The sequence below is a fragment of the Bombus vosnesenskii genome, unplaced genomic scaffold (assembly GCF_011952255.1).
Source record: "Bombus vosnesenskii isolate JDL3184/JDL3185 unplaced genomic scaffold, Bvos_JDL3184-5_v1.1 scf7180000013289, whole genome shotgun sequence".
Taxonomy (NCBI): domain Eukaryota; kingdom Metazoa; phylum Arthropoda; class Insecta; order Hymenoptera; family Apidae; genus Bombus; species Bombus vosnesenskii.
Window position 1 is genome coordinate 795,030 of NW_022882942.1, and position 20,691 is coordinate 815,720.

At 37.2% G+C, this 20,691-nt stretch overlaps 1 protein-coding gene across 2 annotated transcripts in view; it reads right to left on the reverse strand.

The window, feature by feature from the left end:
• Positions 1-20,691, reverse strand: part of LOC117232516 (hemicentin-2-like) — a 208,386-nt gene that overhangs the window by 25,746 nt on the left and 161,949 nt on the right. For both annotated transcript variants that reach the window (XM_033491912.1, XM_033491911.1), the window contains 5 exons: positions 14,849-15,000; positions 10,516-10,791; positions 9,899-10,058; positions 5,660-5,994; positions 3,598-3,964 (listed from right to left, as the gene is read on the reverse strand). In XM_033491912.1, coding sequence (XP_033347803.1) covers positions 3,598-3,964; positions 5,660-5,994; positions 9,899-10,058; positions 10,516-10,791; positions 14,849-15,000 — 1,290 coding nt within the window. The remainder of the gene's footprint in view (positions 1-3,597; positions 3,965-5,659; positions 5,995-9,898; positions 10,059-10,515; positions 10,792-14,848; positions 15,001-20,691) is intronic.

Sequence of the window (20,691 nt, forward strand, 5' to 3'; positions counted from 1 at the left end):
GAGTCGTTTAACGTTTAACGTTCGTTCGACTAATAATTCACAAAGGATATAAACTTATTTACTCGGCTAATACCGAATGCTTAATAAATATAAATGTAATTAGTTTCTTACAAGCCAGAAGTTCGTCTTTGAGCGTAAAGCACGTTGAAGACCGCTTTTTATTTCAGAAACCTCAAGTACTTTAGAGTTAATAATAAAATGTTACAAAGAGTTTGCGAAAGTTGTATGTTTCAAAGGAAAGAAACTGTCGAAGGGAGAAAATTTGAACTGCTTGGAACGAAACCTAAAATAATGAATGTTATCGATCGACCTTTTTTGCTCCTTGTAAATAAGACACTGCACACAGCATTACGAATAACGATGACATAAAGTATCTTTGATTAAGTTGGCTGCATCGTGTTAACAATAGTTTCATAGCGAGTAACGAAGATAAAGCGTTTGCAAAGTTCTTCCCATATCGACGGTACGGTCGACTAGGAATTTTTAATATCGCGTCAGTCGTTTTTTTCAAACGCTAGCAACATCAACGTCGCGAATTATAGCGAGATTCGTAAATGTTCGATAGTATTCGTGCACTCGCGTGGCGTATTAAAAACAACAATTACGATCAAAGTTTGCGTCGCAGCGAGATTTGACAGTCGTGGACGTCAACGATTTAATTAATGTCGATTACGTACGTTTCCAATGTCATACGAATTTACATTTTTTGTCAAACGAAAATCACGCTGGATTCGCACCTTTCCCCATTTTTCGCGATTTTATGCATTTTCCCTGAAATTAAAATTTTTATAAAATCCTGTCGATAATAATTTATATTTCGAAGGATATTTCAGCCTCAAAGTAGACATAGTTGTCGAATAAAATAATACCCTAATACAATTGATACTTTGTAACCGTAATGAAATTTACCGCATTTAGTAATTTCTATTAACGTAGCGTAATCGTCGTGCGATCTTTTACTCCCAAAACCTACAGTAGTGATTTTTAACCTATTCGTTTAAAAAAAACACTACACTTTATTCGATGATAAATTTTCCTTATCTAGAAAATATATGTACATACGTACATATATCAAATCAATTTTGAATTTTTTATCGATCGACTCTTGACGTGGTTCGCGTAAAATTATCATTTTCGAAAATGGATCTAGACTGGTAAAAATTTCAAAAGGCTTGGTATAAAACAAAGCGATAGAAGTTTCCACGGGTCTTGATACAATCAATATGAAATCATTGCTTAACGAGTATCGCGACATATTTTCCACGAAAACAAAGAACGACGATAACGATCATTGAATATTACTTTCAGATTAAAGTAGGTTCTCGGAAGGTGTATTTAAATTCGATATTCGATGAAGGAGATCTGAATACCTCCTTCAATTATACCTCTTCCAATTTATAATCTGTTTCGATCATTTTCCTGGCCGTTAATCGCGCCGTGCCACGATTCGAGAACAGCCTCGTGACCGAGGCTTAAAATTTACCGGACGTTCCGTTTTCTTTTAACTTCTCGTTTTCTCAATGGCAAGAAGTTCGTTCGCGAGAACCGTCCCAGTTTCCCTTAGCTTCCGTTTTCCTCCTTACAGATAATGCGAAAATAATCATCATCGGTAACGAGAAAACTTCTCGACGCTTCTTGCGCTTTACTGAACTCGATAATGTAAATACACCCTCCTGCTATCTCAGTCGAATTAGAGAATCGTAGAGAATATGAATGCCCAGCTTCGTTCTCCTATTCGTACGACAACTCGAGAAGCGTTAGATTCCATATCGCTTACACATAGAAGTTGACTTGATCAGGTATCTGAAATTTCATAAGCTGCAAACTGCAAATTGCCAACACTATTCGATTCTCTTATACGATGGGAAGAAAATTAATAAAACAGATAGCAGTTCTACAAGTGCAACTTTCCAAACTTGTCAGGGTCTTCTTGCACGATAACTTAATGTCTAATTAATACTCGATGCTTTTATCGAACTCCTTTAAAAGTCAATCAATTTTGGCAATTTTCCACCAAATAATTTGCATTAATACGATTAATAATTTATACAACTTACAGTCGTAATCGTAAGCGAGTATTGCAATGTATCTGAAATATAACTGACACGACTGAAATTGTCATTACAGAGAAAAATACTCTGTCCGTACAAAGTTTTGCCAATTTTCCAGAATATTCGTTCTTACTGAAATTGAAGGAAAGAAAGAAAACAGATCGCTGTTAAAATTCAATTGGATATGACGCATTTAACCGATTCCCTTTGAATATCGTTCGCGACAAAAATTCTTCGAGTGAAAGTATTTCGACGTCAGAAAAAATAATTAATTTGCAAGTTTGTATTCACTAAGATTTCTTACACTCCTATAATTACTGAACACAACCATCATGGTGTTACTCTCTCTCTCTCTCTGTATCGTCGCTATCGAAATAACAGTCGAATAAGCAGTAATTACATCCTTGATCGCTTATCGTTGAGAAGCAATTTTCGTTTAATTGTTTCTGCTTCAAACGATTGCGTGATTGCCAGTTGTTGTGACTAATACTCGAAACGAACGAAAATCAGTGCACGATCGATCGGCCGGTGCAAAGATTTAAATCGAGATCTTCAAAACGTGGTTATTTCGTATGCAACTGGAAAAGGGCTTGGCGATATTTATTGCCTTTGTAATTGCATGCTTCCTCGTAACATTACCATTTTCGATTGTGGTAATTCTATTAGATCGTTCAATAAGTTCGTGCTAAGGTGTCGTTTTATGACGAATTTCTTCGAGTAACAATTGCCTACCTGCAACGTATCCAGTCGTTTCATAAGTTTTGCTCTTTCTTCGTTGTTCCATTCATACGAAGCATTATTTCCTATTTAGTTTTATATTCCAAATTGAAAATACTTCGAATGGGAATCTCGATCATCATAAGCGAATATTAAAATTATTCTTCGTTTAAAAAAATTTAATTACGTAAAGTAAAATCAATATAACAAATATCGCTAACGTTAATGATCACATAGTATATGCAATGATTCGTGCAGTTATGTAAGCAGAAATGTAGCTTAATATTTCAGACTATCATCTGGCCTGCTTTCGCTGTTCAGGCTAGAGATGTTCAATAATCTGACTTGTCACGTGACATTCAACGACAATGTGGCGATACATAAATTCTAATCATATCTAATCATAACTAATTATAATAAACCAAAGACGAGATTCCGCAAATTTTTTATGTATCATCTAATGGGAATTGAGCTTAATAAATTTTTCCTGTTTACAAAATAATTCTCATCTAGCACTCGTCTCAATAGTACTCGTTTTTTTTCTAATACATAAAACTTAAAACCCTTTCCAAGCAGGAATAGAATCTACAAAATGTCGCACAACGCACCTTCTCGAACATTCAGATCGCTTCTACACATGCACCATCCCGTAGGTATTCTATCCCAACGTGTATAAAATAGATTCGACGAGCAGAAAACGTTAAACGAGACTGGTGGTCGTTTAACGCGTCGTTTAACGCGAAGAATCGTTTCTCATTAGAGAAGTGATTTGACATGTGTCAAACGGTTCCGCTAAATGCGATACGCATTAGAAAGTCAATGTACTCACCGGTCGTGTACATGGCGACACCCTTCAGGGTCACTGGCTCGAGAATGGCAGGTTCGCTCCTCCCCTTTGCATTAATCGCGTACAGAAAAAGTCGATAACTCCTTCCTGTCGTTAGGCCTGCCACCTCGAAAGTTGGTCCGTTCGGACTGGCGGGCATAGTTTTGTTCAACAGAATTGGCCCGCCGTCTTCATCCGCGACCACTTCCAATTGATAGCTATAGATCGGAAGACCGCCGTCGTAACCCTCCAAGCAGCGAACTATCAGTCCGGTTCCGGACTTGACGTTCAGTTCCTCCGCGTCTAAAGGCGCGGACATTTCTGTCGTGCTGCAGTTGTGCAGAGCGTACGGACGTCCTGCGGCTATCACCTGGAAAATGTGACCATTCGGCTCTCAATATTGGATGTTTGCACTTTTGAATTTAATCCAGTTCGAAAAAGTTCGTATTAGATTTCGATTTAGAGGGATCGATTCAATTATGGCACTTTCGATGCGGATGAGACACGCCATGTGTTTTAATTCATTAAAGGCCATTGTTGCGTTAACGCAACGTTTCATTCGCAGGTATTTTAATTACGGTACATTGAACGTTGCTTTTTAACGTTATGATTACGAGAAAATTCCAAGGGTTCGCTTAATATCCTTTTCGTCGAGAATTATAATATATTCTATAGAAGTATTCTACGAAAAAGCGATTTTAGTAAATTACGATGAAAATCTATAGCGTACGTAATTCACCGACACAAAATGACGAAATTTATCGAAAAAATCTCCAAGTGGCAGAAATTTAAAGCAAATTTTGCTGTTGCTACAATAGTTTACGTGTACATGTGTATGTAGGATATTACGTAATCGATATAACTATGCTTAGATTGAACAGATCAACGTAGCAATCATGTGGTATTGTGTTGACTTAATTAATTGATAGAACTTGATTGATAGGGTTGATTGAAACCGATACATAATGTCGTATGGGATTGTTATTCATCGCTACAAAAACTTTCACATAAATAGATGAAACATAAAGAAAAGAGCTTTTACGAATAATCTTGTTAGGCATATACATTGACGACGACAAATGTATTAATTCGACCAAAGATAACTTACTGATTGAAATTAGCTTAATTTAATTAGTCCTATTCAAAGTATCAACCGGTGCAAATATTTTTCTCCAACCTTCGAAGAAAAAACGTGCCCTATTATAAATTATTTCATTTTCATTTCACTGTTCAAATATTCGTAGTCTGTTAACAGATATGTTAAATAACAAATTAGAATTCTTGGCAAAGATATACCATTTTTATTCATCGGCCTATTACATTGTTGATATACCGTGTTGGTCCATGAATGTACAAAAGTGCGCAATTATCAAACATTTAGCTAGATGGAGTATTTTCCATTTTGGAAGAAATTCGATTCCGGGCCATTAAAAGCAATTCTATGTTTGCATGGCCGATCTGCAATACCCTCGTCGCATACAAATACGTATTCGAACATTTCTCTTTAATAGACTCAATTCCTGTAGATTTTTCTATTATACAATAGGTAGATCTTGCCTTAGAAAATTCATTCACGCGTCAAACTCGATTCCTTTTTCTTGTTCTCTCGTTCGTGTAAACTAATCGCACACTTTACGTAAAATTCAATATCAACCAATAATTAAAATGAAATGTACCGATCTGATCATTAAATAGGTATTTAATTTTTCATTGTTTAGGTATAATCAATAATAATCGTTGATATTAACATTTCACAGAAAATGCACATGCAGTGACTCATGAAAATATTTGAATCTTACCGTGTCACAATATTTTACTATACATATTTGTAACTATCATAAAAAGTAAAATCATTACAAGTCCATTCATTTGTAAAAATAGACGATCTAGCTTTCGTGTATTTTTGATCTGCTGTGTAAATCCAGACAACTATAAACGTGTTTAAATTATTTTCTATGCCTAATATCCCTAATATCGTCCATTTCAAGTAATATCGCGTAGTGAACAATTCGGAAAATTGCAAGCTGCCGGTGTAACGTAAGATAAACGAGAGAAATGCATTTACCTGAAAGAGGCATGGCGTCCGTTGCTTGCCAACCTGGTTGCTCGCCCAGCACGCTACCGTACCATAGTCCATTTCCGTTGCGGGCGTGTAGTTCAGCCTGGACCCATGAAATTGTGGATACTCCTTTAGGTTTTCGGCAACGGACGGCGTCCCGACCGCTGCCACGTGAGAGTAACGAGAATGAGGAACCTCCACCAATTCTCCGGAATTATTGAATGTCCAGTGGAAAATCAACGGTGCTGGGTGACTCTCCACGGAACAAACCAACGATACAGTTTCTTGCTTCAGCGCGCCCACCACCACTTCGCTTCTGCCCTCCTTGCAAACTGGCGTGTCTGTGAAAGAATGTCACGTTTGTTTTTATTATAACGTTTTAGTCGCCGAATTAAAGAATTGAAGATCAGTCGCGAAAGAAAAATTAAAGGTCTTGATTATTATAAATACAGATAATGTATAGACGAAATAGAAATAGAAAGGAAGGGGGAAAAACATAATAAATTATATTTTTCATTTTTTAAAAGAGAGCAATTTTAAAATTTGATACGCCATCCTATATTATCGCGATTCCTTTGTGTTCCATTCTAGGATTAAATTCGTATTCTTGGTGGCATTCGTTCAAACGATATCCAAGGCTGTCTGATCCATTCGTATAAAGGGGAGTATATTATAATTTATCGAATTCGATCATCGAATCACAACAGTGTCTCGTACTTCAATGTAAATTGTGCTTTAATGTGATCGAACGCCTATTACAAATCCGAAGCCGTATATCGTAACAAACTGAAGCGGTCATGCGGATCCAATTGATCTAATGCACGGATAAGTCGAACAGCGTATTAAAAGTGGCAAATTAAACATACGTTTTAATGTTTCCAACGTTTATGCAGATACGATATCGTTAAAATTTAACCAATTTTTAACTTGACACTTGCCGAGGTAATCGCTTGATGCTCGAGCTCGTATCTGTGCTGTAAATGAATTGCTTTCGAGCGAATTGTTACCTCTCCGATGGGTTTAACTTGCTTGCAAAAGTCTTCAGAAATGCTTGAGCTGTACTACTTCACTTCCAAATATTTGCTCCTTAATCAAGTAATCATTTCTCTTAACCCAAATCTGATTGGGAAAGTTCCATATCGGATGTAAAACTCGCAGAAGTTTATCCAATTCCGAATCGAAACTTGGAACCAAACGAAGGGTCCATGGCAAGAAGGTATAATATTTTTTTCGCATGCTCCTTGCGTGCTCTTTATTGCTGGCTATGCCGCATTGGAAATTAATATTTTCCGGGTTTTATACCAATTACAACTGAGATGTACGATGAAAAATAAATACATTTCATTTTTTAGAATTTAACGTGCTATACATTACGTAAAATGACGATTTAAGGTTGAAACTGACGCAGAATATTGAAAAATAAATCTCCGTTTTCTGAGAGATGCTGAAACTTGATATTCTTCCTTTTCCCCATGGATCCTTCAAAGAAACGTCAAATACGATAGAGAAATTAATAAGACGAGTGCCAGAATTGAATGTTCAGATCAACTGAAGCTTAATATAAATAAAGAAATTGAAAATTGTCGTACATAAGGATGAGATCTTTATTATTTATTTACATTAAATCTCTATAGTCTTTGTATAAGTTCCAAATCAGATAACGATTAATAGCTTTAATAAATCTTTCATCCAGATGATAATTAATCATTTCGGTCCTTGATGCTTATGAATATAGCTGTATCTCTACCACTCAAAACTCGGCTATTCGCAACAAACAACTATCCAGAATTGTCATTCCCTCGGAATTACCTACAATCCTTTAAAGGATCTAATCCAACCTTTCCTTAATTTGTTCTTTCAAGCAGAAGAAATTACGACCGATATGGAAAGCGTCTAGAGAAGACGATGCTCGAGGGAGCGTTTAATATCCAAATGTGAGAGATGTTGGCGCGTGAAACGGAAGAAGAAGCTCGACACCACTGAACTAGCGACTGGTTCGATCGATCGCCTAATAGGAAATTCCCTTGACATCGGTATTTGCAATAGGCCATGGCATACGGAAATTCCAAATGGCACGAGAGATGATTTACGGCGGAAGTACGGGATCACCAGACGGCTTGGTTTCAATCTGATGCGTTTGATGCACTGCCGAATTAATTACTAATACGAGAAGTCGACGATACTGGATGCTCGACGTATCACCGGCACTGCATTTGTCGAGTGAAACGCACAGTACACAGTTCCTGATTAGTACGCATTACCAGTCGCCTGATGTTAATCGAGATGCGTATAATGTTGTCTTACGGATGTACTGCAGCTTCTTTGTATAGCAGAGCAGTATATTATTTGAAATTTACTTCTCGAACTATCAGGTAAATCAATTTCATTTAAACGGATGGCTCGCCAGCTCAGATTGCAAATGAAGAGCGACGCGTTGCAGTGATATATTACGATTTGATTACCAATATAATGAAAATGTTAGATGTTATTATTAGACTGAGGATTATTAAGCGAATTCAAATTTTATGAATAGAAATGAAAGAAGATTATTATTACGGGTATTTTACCTTGGATATTTTATACATCTTTACGCATTGTACGTTTAAATTTTGAATCCATAAACATCCACAGGCTAATTTATTCTAAATTGAGCGACCAAACTGCTGGATAATAGTTTTCGCTTGTTTCATAATTGAATTTCCTGTTTCTTGAGAATATTAATCCTCGGATGGCGAACAACAGATGGTAGCGAGTGCTTAGTTATCTCTTACCCAACGCTCTCTGAATCGCGTGTTTGTGTCATTATTTTCATCGACTTACATATGCAATTTTATTTCTTTAAGTAATTTCACTAGCGAATAAAGATCAGGTAGAAGATCGAATAAAACGCGTACCGCTAGTTAAATTCGTCAGCGGAAATAACTCGATTTTCGAAATTCTCGTGCGGCTCGACTCAAGGATCAATGCCAACGGTCGAAACAGCAGCGAGTGACGGAGAAATCCTAAAACATTAGGGCGAATTCGCGGTTTCCTTTAACTCGGCGCGCCCTCACTGTTGTCTCGCGTCGCGTCGGCCTGGCTTAGCACATTGCCAGGCTGCGTTCACCCACACATGAATATTCAGTTATGCTTTACATACATTGAATATGCATCGGAGTCCTTCCTTCCCTCTTAGGTCATTTACAAGATGCAGATATGCCGGGCTACCAACGCCACTACCGACCATTCTAATAGAATAACTCGTGCTGTGTGTTTTACAGAAAACTATCCGCCCTATCCTCATCCTATCTTTATCCTCTGTCCTTATTGCCTCCTACGTTCCTCTTGCCGCTTCCTTTCACACCAATTTTCTCTAACGGAGGCTAGGAAAGGTCCTTTCGAGTCTCTGATTCCAGTATTCGACCGCTACTTGCCATCGATTAAGTAATTATCGAACAGCCGAGGCGAGAGCTGGCAAATTAGAGAATTGGCGAGAGAATATCAAGCCCAAGCCGCAATTCTATTCGCGACCTCTTCCGTTGTTCTTGTGATTAACGAGTGGAAGCAGGGCTTGAGATCAGGCCAATGGAACGCTTTTGTGCTCACGCGGGAGGAGAACGGTGTTGCCCGTTGTTTGGCTAAAATTTTCGAATCGTTGTTTCAACCAAGTTTCGTTGGCCGATTGTGTTAGCGACAGGAGCGTTTGTTTATTCGCGAAAACAATCGTGGATCGATTACTCCAAGATTAAGAACGAAGGAAATTATTTAAAGCGTGTAAAAGAGCGTGATAATCTGAGAATTAAAAAAAAAAATCATTTGAAGCAAGAAGATGTATTCAGCGAAGAAATAGAATTTGAAAATATATATATGTATATATAGAATTTTGTTCGTATTCTAGCAAGTGAAATAAAAAACTAGTGTAATTTAATTTCCCTCCTTGTGAGTACGAGATCAAAATTTCTTCTCGTTTACCTTAATTTCGTTATAATTTATTCTTATTTATATTACTAACAAGAAGCAATATAATTCGAATAATTGATTAAAATACTCTAAGACTAACTGTTAAAATGCGTGTATAACTATATAGAAATTTTTTCTATAGTACAGCATTCGAAAATTTTCTAATATACGTATCATAAAGTATCGTTCGATTAAATTTTGTACGTAACATTAAGAAATTAATCAATCACGTTAACGATGGATATATTTAAGAGCAAAGTTATTTGTAGAATCGAGAAAATAAAAGTGAGAGATACGTAAACTCACACATTATTTGAAGAGTCACCGGGTTACTGGCAGTTTTCCCTTCGCTATTGGCAACAAGACAAGTATAATCACCTGCCGAGTATCGGGTTATACGCTGAAGTACCAGAGAATGATCACTGAGAACGATACCTGCCGTGGCATTGTTCTTTAGCTCTTTGCCCTGCAACAAATAGCTCTATTCCGTGTAACGGCAGTTGCGAAATTTTATTAATGTACATTACAAAATCTTATTATTTGTAAATTATTTTACAGCAAGAGGTATGAAATTTATTTTAGAATAATTATTAATCTTTGAAATCTAGATGAAACATAACCTTTGTGTGTAAACATTTTTAATAAAAATTATCCATTCCTGTTAAATATCTTGTTAAATATAAATCTACTTAACGCTATTTCTCATCAAAATTATCAGCGTTTATTCTCTTCGTTAATTTTAATATATAAGATACGATAATTAAATTTAAATTAAAATTAAATTTCTAAGAGAAATATCCAATAATTTTCTAATTGTTGTATACATCATAATCTAAAGAATCCAAAGAAACGCAACTAGCTGCTCATCTTATCGTGAAGCCCTTAAAATGTATTATTTATGAATACGCTATGTCGAAACTTACGTCTTTGAACCAGGCAAGCTTGTACACTTTCGGATTAGCCCTGACTGAGCACTCGAAGTAGACATCGTCGCCCTCTTTGATATCATCGGGATTCAAGGTCTTGCCCATTTTCAGAGTGACTACCGGCTGATACTGCACGTCCAGTCTCCACTTGTCCTCCAAAGCGCTGCCAGAAATAACGGGATTCTCCGCTCGACAAGTTAAGTATTTGCCATCGTCGTCGATGCTTGGCACGAAACTCAGGACACTGAGGCTCTCGTTATTTTCCAACGGATACTGCCAATGAAAATATTCCAACGTCTAGTTATAATTGCGAGAACGATCGGACGTTTTGATATAGAGTGGAAGGTGGATGTATAAATTACGGAAAATGAATCATTTTTCTAGGATACGGAATGAGATGAATTAAATATTAGAATTGAAAGCGATATTTTCAGATGTAAATTGAACGTTTGATCACGTTTGTCGGAGGGGGTAATGCAAATCATAGGTTTTAGATTTTATTTAAAAAGCGAAATATCAGCTTTTTTTTATCTTTGTAATTCGGATCGATATTTCTAGCGAGGAATTTCGAGAGAAAAAAAGCTATCGATAATATCAGATAAAGATCAAACGGATGATTGAAAGTTTATATGGAGTTAACAAAGTTACCGTGAATAAATATCGGTGCTGCTATCAATATCTTTAAAAGAGGTATTTCTTATATAGACAACTATTCTTATTTGTATGAAATTAAATCTTCATTATATTTTGTTATAAAAAAAATTTATTTTAAAAGAGTAAGCATTACTTGATATTTTTTTCGCATCAACGAGCAATTTCGAAAGATTGCTATTCGTTACGAAGAAGTATCGTAGTAACGAAAGCGTATATCGTTTCTATCAAACAACGTTCGCTCCATGCTTTTCATTACCCTCTGTCCATCACTTACCCTAATCCCTCGATCTAACAAAGATTAACGTTTCCGATTTTACACAATCAAAAGCTAAACAGATTTCGCAGGCTGTAATGGCCCGGTTGCGTAAACGAAAGCATCCGAGCGATTTGTCACTGGTTTAATATGAAAATCCATTCGACAGTGGCTTGCATTGCCGCGCAAGAGAAATGAGAAAATAAAGGGGCACGGCGACAAGAGGCGGAGGGGAGGGCAGGGGCTGAAAAATAGATTAACGATTTTTCAGAATTTACGATGCAGTCGCGTGGAATTGAGGAAACTGTAGCCCGACCAGACGGGCTAGTATAGCAAATGGGTGGCAGGTCGATGACTGTCTCCTGGCTGGATTTCATCTTTCTGTTTCTCTTATAACGCGCCGCGTAACCTTCCGTTTCCACGATGTCATTTTAATGATAGCGCCACGAGGCATACGTATCGAGAAAAGCCACGCATTCCGCATGAGTATCGCGAGCACGATGAATGGAACTAACAGTTCGTCAGGATGAATGTCGCTTCGCGAGCTACCACCACGCTTCTTCTCTCTGTCTCTCTCTCTCTTTTTCTCTTTTGCTGTTTTTCTTTTTCCAACCCTTTCTGACCAGCAACGCCATTATCCGTTTATTTCACTGATTTTTCGTCTCGCTCGCTCAACGTTGACGATTCGTCTCTCATTTTTACAGCGTAAGCTACGAACCGCACAGACTCGGTTCGCTTCGCCTCGTTGCGGAGCGATCGAATTTCTCGATAAAATTCTGCGGATAGTCGAGCACCAGCGTCGATATATCTTGCAGGGAGGATAGTGTGCGCAGGCTACGATGGCGCGACCGCTATGCCGGATACGCGCGAACGCGAAACTTATCCGCGCAGAAATTGAGGCTATCTCTTCCGTGAATGATGCAAAATAAATCAGATCTTTCGCGGCTTTCCCTCGCTTCATAACGCTTTCAGTCGTCAACAGCTGACGCTTCGATCGGGTTATGGAACTACGCAATTTATCTATTCCGTTCTTTTGTACATGATCCAAGTAAGGAAGAAATGAAATACTCTATTCTGTCAGTGTAACTAGGCATACGTCAACGCTTGAGTAATCGACTAGGAATTTTGCAAGAATCATTGCCAACGAACGATAATTTTAGTGTTTTAGTGACGAACAGTGAATTTAGTGTTATTTCTTCTTAGCTTTCGATAATATTCTACCTTATAGATGCGATTTCTTAGACATCTTTTTAAGAAGACTATTTTCTTAAACGTTGCATGCGTCTGTATGTAATAAAACTAAAACGCATGGTTGCAATGGACATAAATGCAAATGTGTATACCCGATGGACATGACATAACGTGGTTATAAATAAAATAAGGAGCGGCTAGCATAATTTAATGCGAGAGAATATCAGATAAGGCATATAGCATTTTAAAACATCAAAGATAATTAGGTATTATATTAAAAGCAGTAGAAGCTTGTGATACCTACACCATGCAGGACGAACAGAGCTCTCATATTTTTTACTCTACTATATCGTTTCAAATAAACTAAAAAACTTCGAATTACGCTATTATCGATTATAACTATTAAATTGTAATTTAGTCTATATCTTTATGAACATAATTAGAAAAATAAAACCTAAGCAAAGTGTATTTTCGACCAATCGCTGGGAGACGCAATCGCGAGGAAACACGTCAACGGGAGTCGTAAATTCCCGTTACGATTATAATAATCGACACCACGAGTTGATCGATTCCCTGATTTCCGTTAAGATAATAGGGATGGTTAAGATAGTATAACGCTGCGATTAACAGGGTTATAAGGTTTATATTTCCAACACTTATGAGGTACACTGTTGAGTATGTATACGTTAAGTAAATGATTGATTTAAGGAGAGTAACCCGTTGATGACTTGTTGACTATTCTAACGTTGAAGAATAAGTAAAGTACAGTGACGATGCTGTGTCGGAGGAAAGCTAGCGATGGGTGTGTCTAGCGCGCGGGATAATCGGATTTGTTCATGACACAAAGATTTGCCTCTTGCCACTTCTTTTTCTACTCATATTTTCTCCGCGATAATGTAGCATAATCCAGACTGTAGAAAAGTTTCGAAAAGCGAAGAATTTCCGTTTCGAAACACAGGAAAAGTAAATTCGGTTTTCAGATTGTACGATTACGAAGGAGAAACAGCCCCGTTGCAAATAAGAAATGAAAGTAAAGTCTTCGGTAATTTATCGAGGGGCGTGGAAGGAGTGGTAGAAAAAGAAGGGAATGGAAAGGGAGTATCCAGTGGATTTGAAGTTCTATCTCGTCAGTAGCGGGGAAGGTGTCGAGTCGACTCAGGATCGAAACGAAAAAAGAAGCAGACCGCTTGTTGGAAAAACGGAATAACTTCATTGCGCCAACTTCCCGATGAGTCGTTGCGAACTGGAGAAACTCGTGGCGCATCGATTTCCAGAATTCTCCTTAAAATCGCGTCACGAACCTCGCTGACACATGCGTAACTTCCACAACTCGAAACGCTAACGTGGTCGATTCGATTGGCGACTTTTGCGATTTGCTGATTCTGTAAAGCTCGCGGTTTTCCTTCCGTGTTCCTTACTTTTCTCTTCAATTTGCATCGTAGATGCTGTCGAAGCTCGAAGCTTGTTTCTAAAACGACGCCAATACCGTCTAAAATCAGTGAAAACGTTTTATGCAGCACCAGAGAAATTGTAGCGAATATACGGAATTGGGGATTTTTCGCGTATCAAGTGGTTATAGAGGCATAAAGTCTAACAGAAGGCAACGAAAGTCGCTTACATATTCCTCGAACAGTTACAATTGACATGAGAGTTTATAGAAGCGCGTATCTAGAAAATGACGGAGTGATACTGAAATGAAAGTATGCCATGTGACAAGTAATATATTAAATGTCCGATGTAAACGTAGACAAACCGACATATTTGTATTATATAATTACAGTAAGAAATATTTGAATTCGTATCAATGGAAGAATTTCATTTTCATTGCTTATCGTACAAAACTCGAGCAGTTTTAGAAAAGGAGGTAAGAAATTTTACGGCATTCGTCGAGAGAATAGTAAGGTTGGAAACAGAATATTGAGCGAGAGAAATTATACTGAAAACAGAACGGAGCGGACTATTGGATTTTGCAAAATTCCAATTATCGGTAGCGGAACGTTTTTAATTATCACGAATTATATTACACATTGTTTCCAACATCGATGCATGCTTTCTCTTTAGGCATTGTAATCCAGTCGTTCGAACGATAAAATTACATCGTGAATAGAGAACGAGGCAATTTCCATTGTAACGCGAACAGTATTTTCATAATAAATCCGTTACGAAATAAATGTACGCTTTCACATTGGCGTTTGTGGAAATTGTTAGGTATTTATCCTCGACAAAGCTTACATTTTGCGCCATTTTCTTAATCTGCTTTTCCGCCTTCCACCAAGTAATTACTGCTTCTGGTCTAGAACCACTTGTCCTGCACTCCACATCGTAGTTCTTGTCAGCGGAAACTCGAGGCTCCTTCGTCAAAATCTGCACGACCAGTGGCTTTACTGAAATAAAAGATACAAAATGTCGGTTTTTGCATAAGATCGATAAAAAGCAGATTCCAAAAAAGAAAAGCCTGGTTTATTAAACACAAGAAAATGTTATATAAAATTCATCGAGGAACAACGCATCGCGTAAAGCTTCGATATCGTCGAATACGTAATAACAAGTTGTTTTATACAGTTTTAAATCGAAGCTCATAGATGAAACAAATGATAAATCGCATTTCCCATCTTTTGTAACAAAGTAGTTTTAAAATTCGATACGATGTCGACCGATTGTACGACAAAAACATCTTTTTCATTTGATTTCAAATACAGTAGCTCGCGAAAATACTTGACCACTTACTACACGAACTTTTTAAGCGTATATATAGCTGTAGTATATTAATTTCAATGTTGATAACTTTCAATAACTTTTTCTAAATACGAATGCAACTTTTGCATTCCATAGTTTCTGTTTGAGAAGTAGTCGTCGTTCTAAAAACGTTGAATATGAATTTCGATGCATCGTTGAATTTCTTCCAAGCTAGCAGGAAAACTTTCTTTCCTCTAAAACTGAAATTTTCCTGTAACTTTGTTAAGTTGTATAAAGGATCGAAACTGATAGCGAGCAATTTCTGTTTCTACTCTGTTTTCACTTCTTTACAAGAAACTTCAAACATTGAGTGCTCGATTTGCGCTGTTATACAAATATAATGTTTGTAATACGCTACTCCTCTTTTCACTTAATAATTTTACATAGTTAGAATTCGCAACGAACAAAAATCTGCCTAAAATATGTGACTAAGATATGCACGACGTAACATCCTCTCTAGAACAGTTGTATCCTTCTAGATACTAATTTTCCAGTATATTTCAATAATTTTCTGTATCCCGTATCTCTAAATTTTCTGATTTTTTTTTTAATTTCGTGCTAAGCTTTCCAAAGATCTTTTTAAATAACTTTCCTAAAAATATTTATAATTTTCGTTCTGTATCCAAGTCCTTGTACGTATACTATAAAACTACAAGTCAATTTGCATTTGCGTTGTATGCGAGTGTAAGTACATAAAGAACATATTAAAATAATTCAAATCTTCTAACTATTAAAACTCGCAAAAACGAGATAGCATTGGATGCGATATCAGCATAATTTAACGCGAATAACGACACGATAAACGTGCAACGAAATAAGTAAGAAGGAATTAAAATTTCGCGAGAAGATTCTTAACTAGACATAGTTTGTTCTAAAGCACGTTATATAATCAACTCTCACCTAGTTGCAAAAACAAATTTTCTCCCTGAACAACTTAACTTTAACCAACTTATGCGAGCGCTGCCACTTTCCGAACTTATCCTCTTGGCTCTGTCGTTCGTGAAAACTGCAAATTATTCCGACGAAGCGTCCTGTCCTGTCGTCCCATTTTCGTGGTGCTCCACGCGTCGAGATAATGTGAACGAATCCAAGGGAACGATAAGACAAGAATGTCTAATTCTGTTTAGCAAATAGAGACAGGCCTTTCTTAAACTCCATGTAACAAGTTCATATTCAACTCGATCGTCGAAAATGTTTTACATCGTTGCGCTAACGACTCGCTGTACATTGCTGCACATAAATATATTTTGAAGGTTTTGGTCGATTATTATTGAAAATGTTTGAATTTGCCAATAGTGTACGAATTACTATTAAGGTCTGTACAATAGTTGTTTCAATATTTTTATAATTCACTGTATATATATATGTCAGAAAAGTGCCGAAGCATTGTACTCTTACCGATAAGTAAACGATAAATTATACCAAGTAGCTGGAACAAGGCAACTTTAGAAATAGCGTCTTCGAAATTACAGAAACGGAATAGAAACGTATAAGCCGCACGTGTTTCGCGGAAATATTACGTTGCTTAGGGTTAAGGAGAATCTTTCAAGGCGTTTATTGCCGCGTAAACGAGCGAGAGAGGCTCGAAGAAGGGCGTCTTACATGTCGAAAGAACCTCTTAAAATGCCGACGGCATGATACTGCGGTAAATCTCAATTATTTAATTTCTTGGTTATGTCAACAACCCCTGTGTTTTCCGGTCTATTGAAATTAAACGATTTTCTTGCCAATTTCCGGGCTTTAAATTAAAACGAACTGAAACGAATTAATGCGAAAGTATTCAAGGAAATAAAGTTTCAATTACAGAGAGTTAATCATACGTCTCAAGTACGTAAATTATGATATTCTTACTTAGAATTAAGAGTATCATCCGTTCGTATCGTACTCTTAAACCTATTCAATCACTTAAGTTTAATTATTAAAGTAGTTGGTCTAGAGGGTTGAAAACTTTCTCAGTTTTAATCTCCGTAACAAGTTTTACGTCTGGAATATTAAATTTCATAACTCACTTTGAAAAGTGATAGCAATTTTCGTACACGGAGTTTTTAGTAATACAGCTACTCATCTTTACAGTCAATATTTGTCGCAGATGAGAATCAAATATTTAACGAATTCTGTAATTCTTGCTATTCAATTGTTTGTAATTACATATATCCGATCATGTTGCCTTTACGCAAAATTTATTAACAACTTTATAATTGGAAATTTAATTTCAATGTTATATAACGCATAAACATATTTTAAAGCACGTATAATGCTAGAAGTGTTTGTTCTTCGTTAAATATACAGCACGCTGCTACGTATTGGTTGTATAACATATGCAAACGTTTCATTGCAATTATCAGCGGCTACTTATATCGAGCAATTTTGCAGGATGAACGATAGAGAATATTGAATTTCCTATTAACGTCGTCGCTTGTGCGTTGACTACGGAAATTCATAGGTTGGAACGTATACATCTGTCACGGTAAATGCATATATGTACCGCCTGTCCATTTCCATCAGCGATAAATCTTGGAACGTCTATTGATTGCAATTATTGCATGCAATATTGGATCGCCTTAATCACGCAGAATAAGGCATGTGTAACGCCAACGAGTCGCTGCAACATTCTGTTTACGATAATTGTTTCACCACTTTAACGTGTTATCGAATGTGATCTACGAATACGGTTAGCAACGAAAATGTCATACATCTGTTCTATCGAATTAACTAAAATTTCACATCAAGATATACGTGGTAACTTATACGGGCCTTAGAGTAAGGACAAGTAATGATGTTTTATTTGGAGTTAAGTTTAGTTTAACAAGCGATACTCAATACAAAAAACTGATTACTATATCGTCGTACGTCTTATTATCATACTCGGTTCTCAACTTCCCGATTCATACTCTCCGGCTCCTTCACTCACACTCTGTGGCTTTTCCACTGACTCTCTCCGACTTCTCAACTCACACTCTGCGACTTCTCAACTAACACTGTCGCTTCTCAACTGACTTCTCCACCGATACTGTCGCTTCTCAACTCACACTCTGTGTCTTCTCAACCGACGCACTGCCGCTTTTCAACTGACCCTCTGACCGTTCTAGCATCCCTTTGTCTTTTCTTAGGCCCACCACGCACGTGTTCCGCAGACGCTCGTTGCAAGGGTCACGTTTCTACAAAACTGTCCGGCTCTCGCGACATTGCTTATGGTTAACTCGATGTTTCTTAGGCCCTTTTCCACGATACTACATATATATATATGTCGGAGATGAAAGGACACCGAAGCCTCCCCTTTGGAACTTTGGCAAAATCCCCTAACATTATAATCTAGATTCTAATCATAGCCGTAATTAAGCAACTGTCGTCATTCAATTCGATGATCTCGTGTCCTTAGACAGACTCCATCATAGTTTTCCTCTGCAGCATCATCGCGACGGAAAGTCATTCTCTCGTGAGGTTTCACTAGCGAGTTACATAGCGTCTTTACGCTCGCTGAATATTTTACGTTTTAACAGAGAGCTAGTTTAGTAATACTTGTATCGTAGACAAGTAAATCGAGTCCAACTTAGACTTTGGAAGAAAGTACATTTGTTATCCCGTCGACCGTGGATTCGTTTTCTACGCTAAGACCATTGTCATTAGTGTCTAATCACCGGGGTTACTTGTCAATTCTGCAATATCCACACTTGTACTAATAATCATATTTGCTAGTCAACTAGTCAATGTCTTCTCTATTGTATAACGACAATGTGTAATCCAAATGAAGATTCGTTTCACGCCCCTAACCCTAATCATAATGAGAACCCGACACATATATACGACAGTGTCTTGATATTATGAAACAACTCGTCAAAATATTACAAGAAACTAACAATTTGAGTTGGCCAAATTATTATTAAATTTACAAAATTAAAAAAAGGGCAGAATAACGTTGCGTGTCCGTTCGCGTATTCTTTCTCGTCTTATATTCCACAAAGCCTATACCACCGACTAGTTACATTTTACTGGCCGTTCATCGGTAGAAATTTAATAACGATCGAGACTGAAAACAAAAGGCCAGTTGTATCTAGCACGATCTATAATACCACGTTGCCCATCGCGCGGTCTGCCTCGTAAATTCCAGCGCACGCTTATGCGCTGCCGCAACCAGCCACTCGTACAACCCCTAATTGCCATTAGCCGGTAGCCACTTCTCTGAAATTGGTTCCTCCGTTCCGTTTCGTGGCTTCGCTGTTACCCTATGTGCGATGGCGATCCTTCTCGTCGCTCGACCAACCCCCATTCTCCTTTCACTCACCAACGGATACATACGTTCGCGTTTATAAAGATTTTCGTTTCTCGAAACATTCGATTTTTGGATACCAAACGAACTTTTCTGTAGCTTGTGAGGGAGGAAAGAAGAAACGAGATTGTCTTGTTCCCGTGGCAGTTTATGCATCGATGGTTATCGATAACACAACGAAGATTATGTACCACGATCGAGATGTTACGTGTCACTATCGCGTGTTCACACGAGATGTTGTACTGTAACGATTATAACTCGTTACGACTTTCTAAACTATAACATTTTGTTATACTTCAAATCGATAATGAACGGCTATAGTTATGTTAACTCATTAACGTTGACGTTCGTAGAAAACACCACTTACACGAGAGAGTTGTATGTCAAATCAAGAAATCAAATTCATTGTACCAGCCGGGAATAAAATTACAATGACAGTTAAACAACTAGATAGAATGATACATTGTGAGAAATTATAGATATAAAACCAGAAAGACATGTCATATAAAATTGAAAGTTATAGTCAATCAGAAGCATATGTATCTTAAGATATCAAGTGGCAATGCGAATTTCTGTTTTCTAGATTTTCACTTTCAGGTCAAAACGGAGCCTTATGAGATGATAAGTGATCAAAGAAGAGGTAGTGTCTGAAATTTTCGATAATCTCGACTGTTTTTAGCAATTGTTAAGACATGGCATTGCTACTACAGTTGGGTGCAGTTAACATCCCCAAATGCGAATTTTTACAAAAACCAAACGACATTCGTTTGTCCACGATATGCCCACATTCACCCAACCAAAATTTTCGTTTGTCTTTCCGCCCCAAAAATGTACCAGTCCTTTTAAATTTTCATTTAGCAATAACTTTTTTTTATAAATGGCGGACAAACAAAAATTCTGGGCGAACAAACATATCTCACTTGAAAGTCAACGAAAAAGTTCACGGGGCGCTGATTACAAATTGTTTGAAATTTTCATTTGGTGATAACTTCTTTTTCGAGGGTGGACGAACGAAAATTCTGGATGGACAAACGTAAAAAAATTGTGAACAACCGAATGCAGCTTGGTTTTT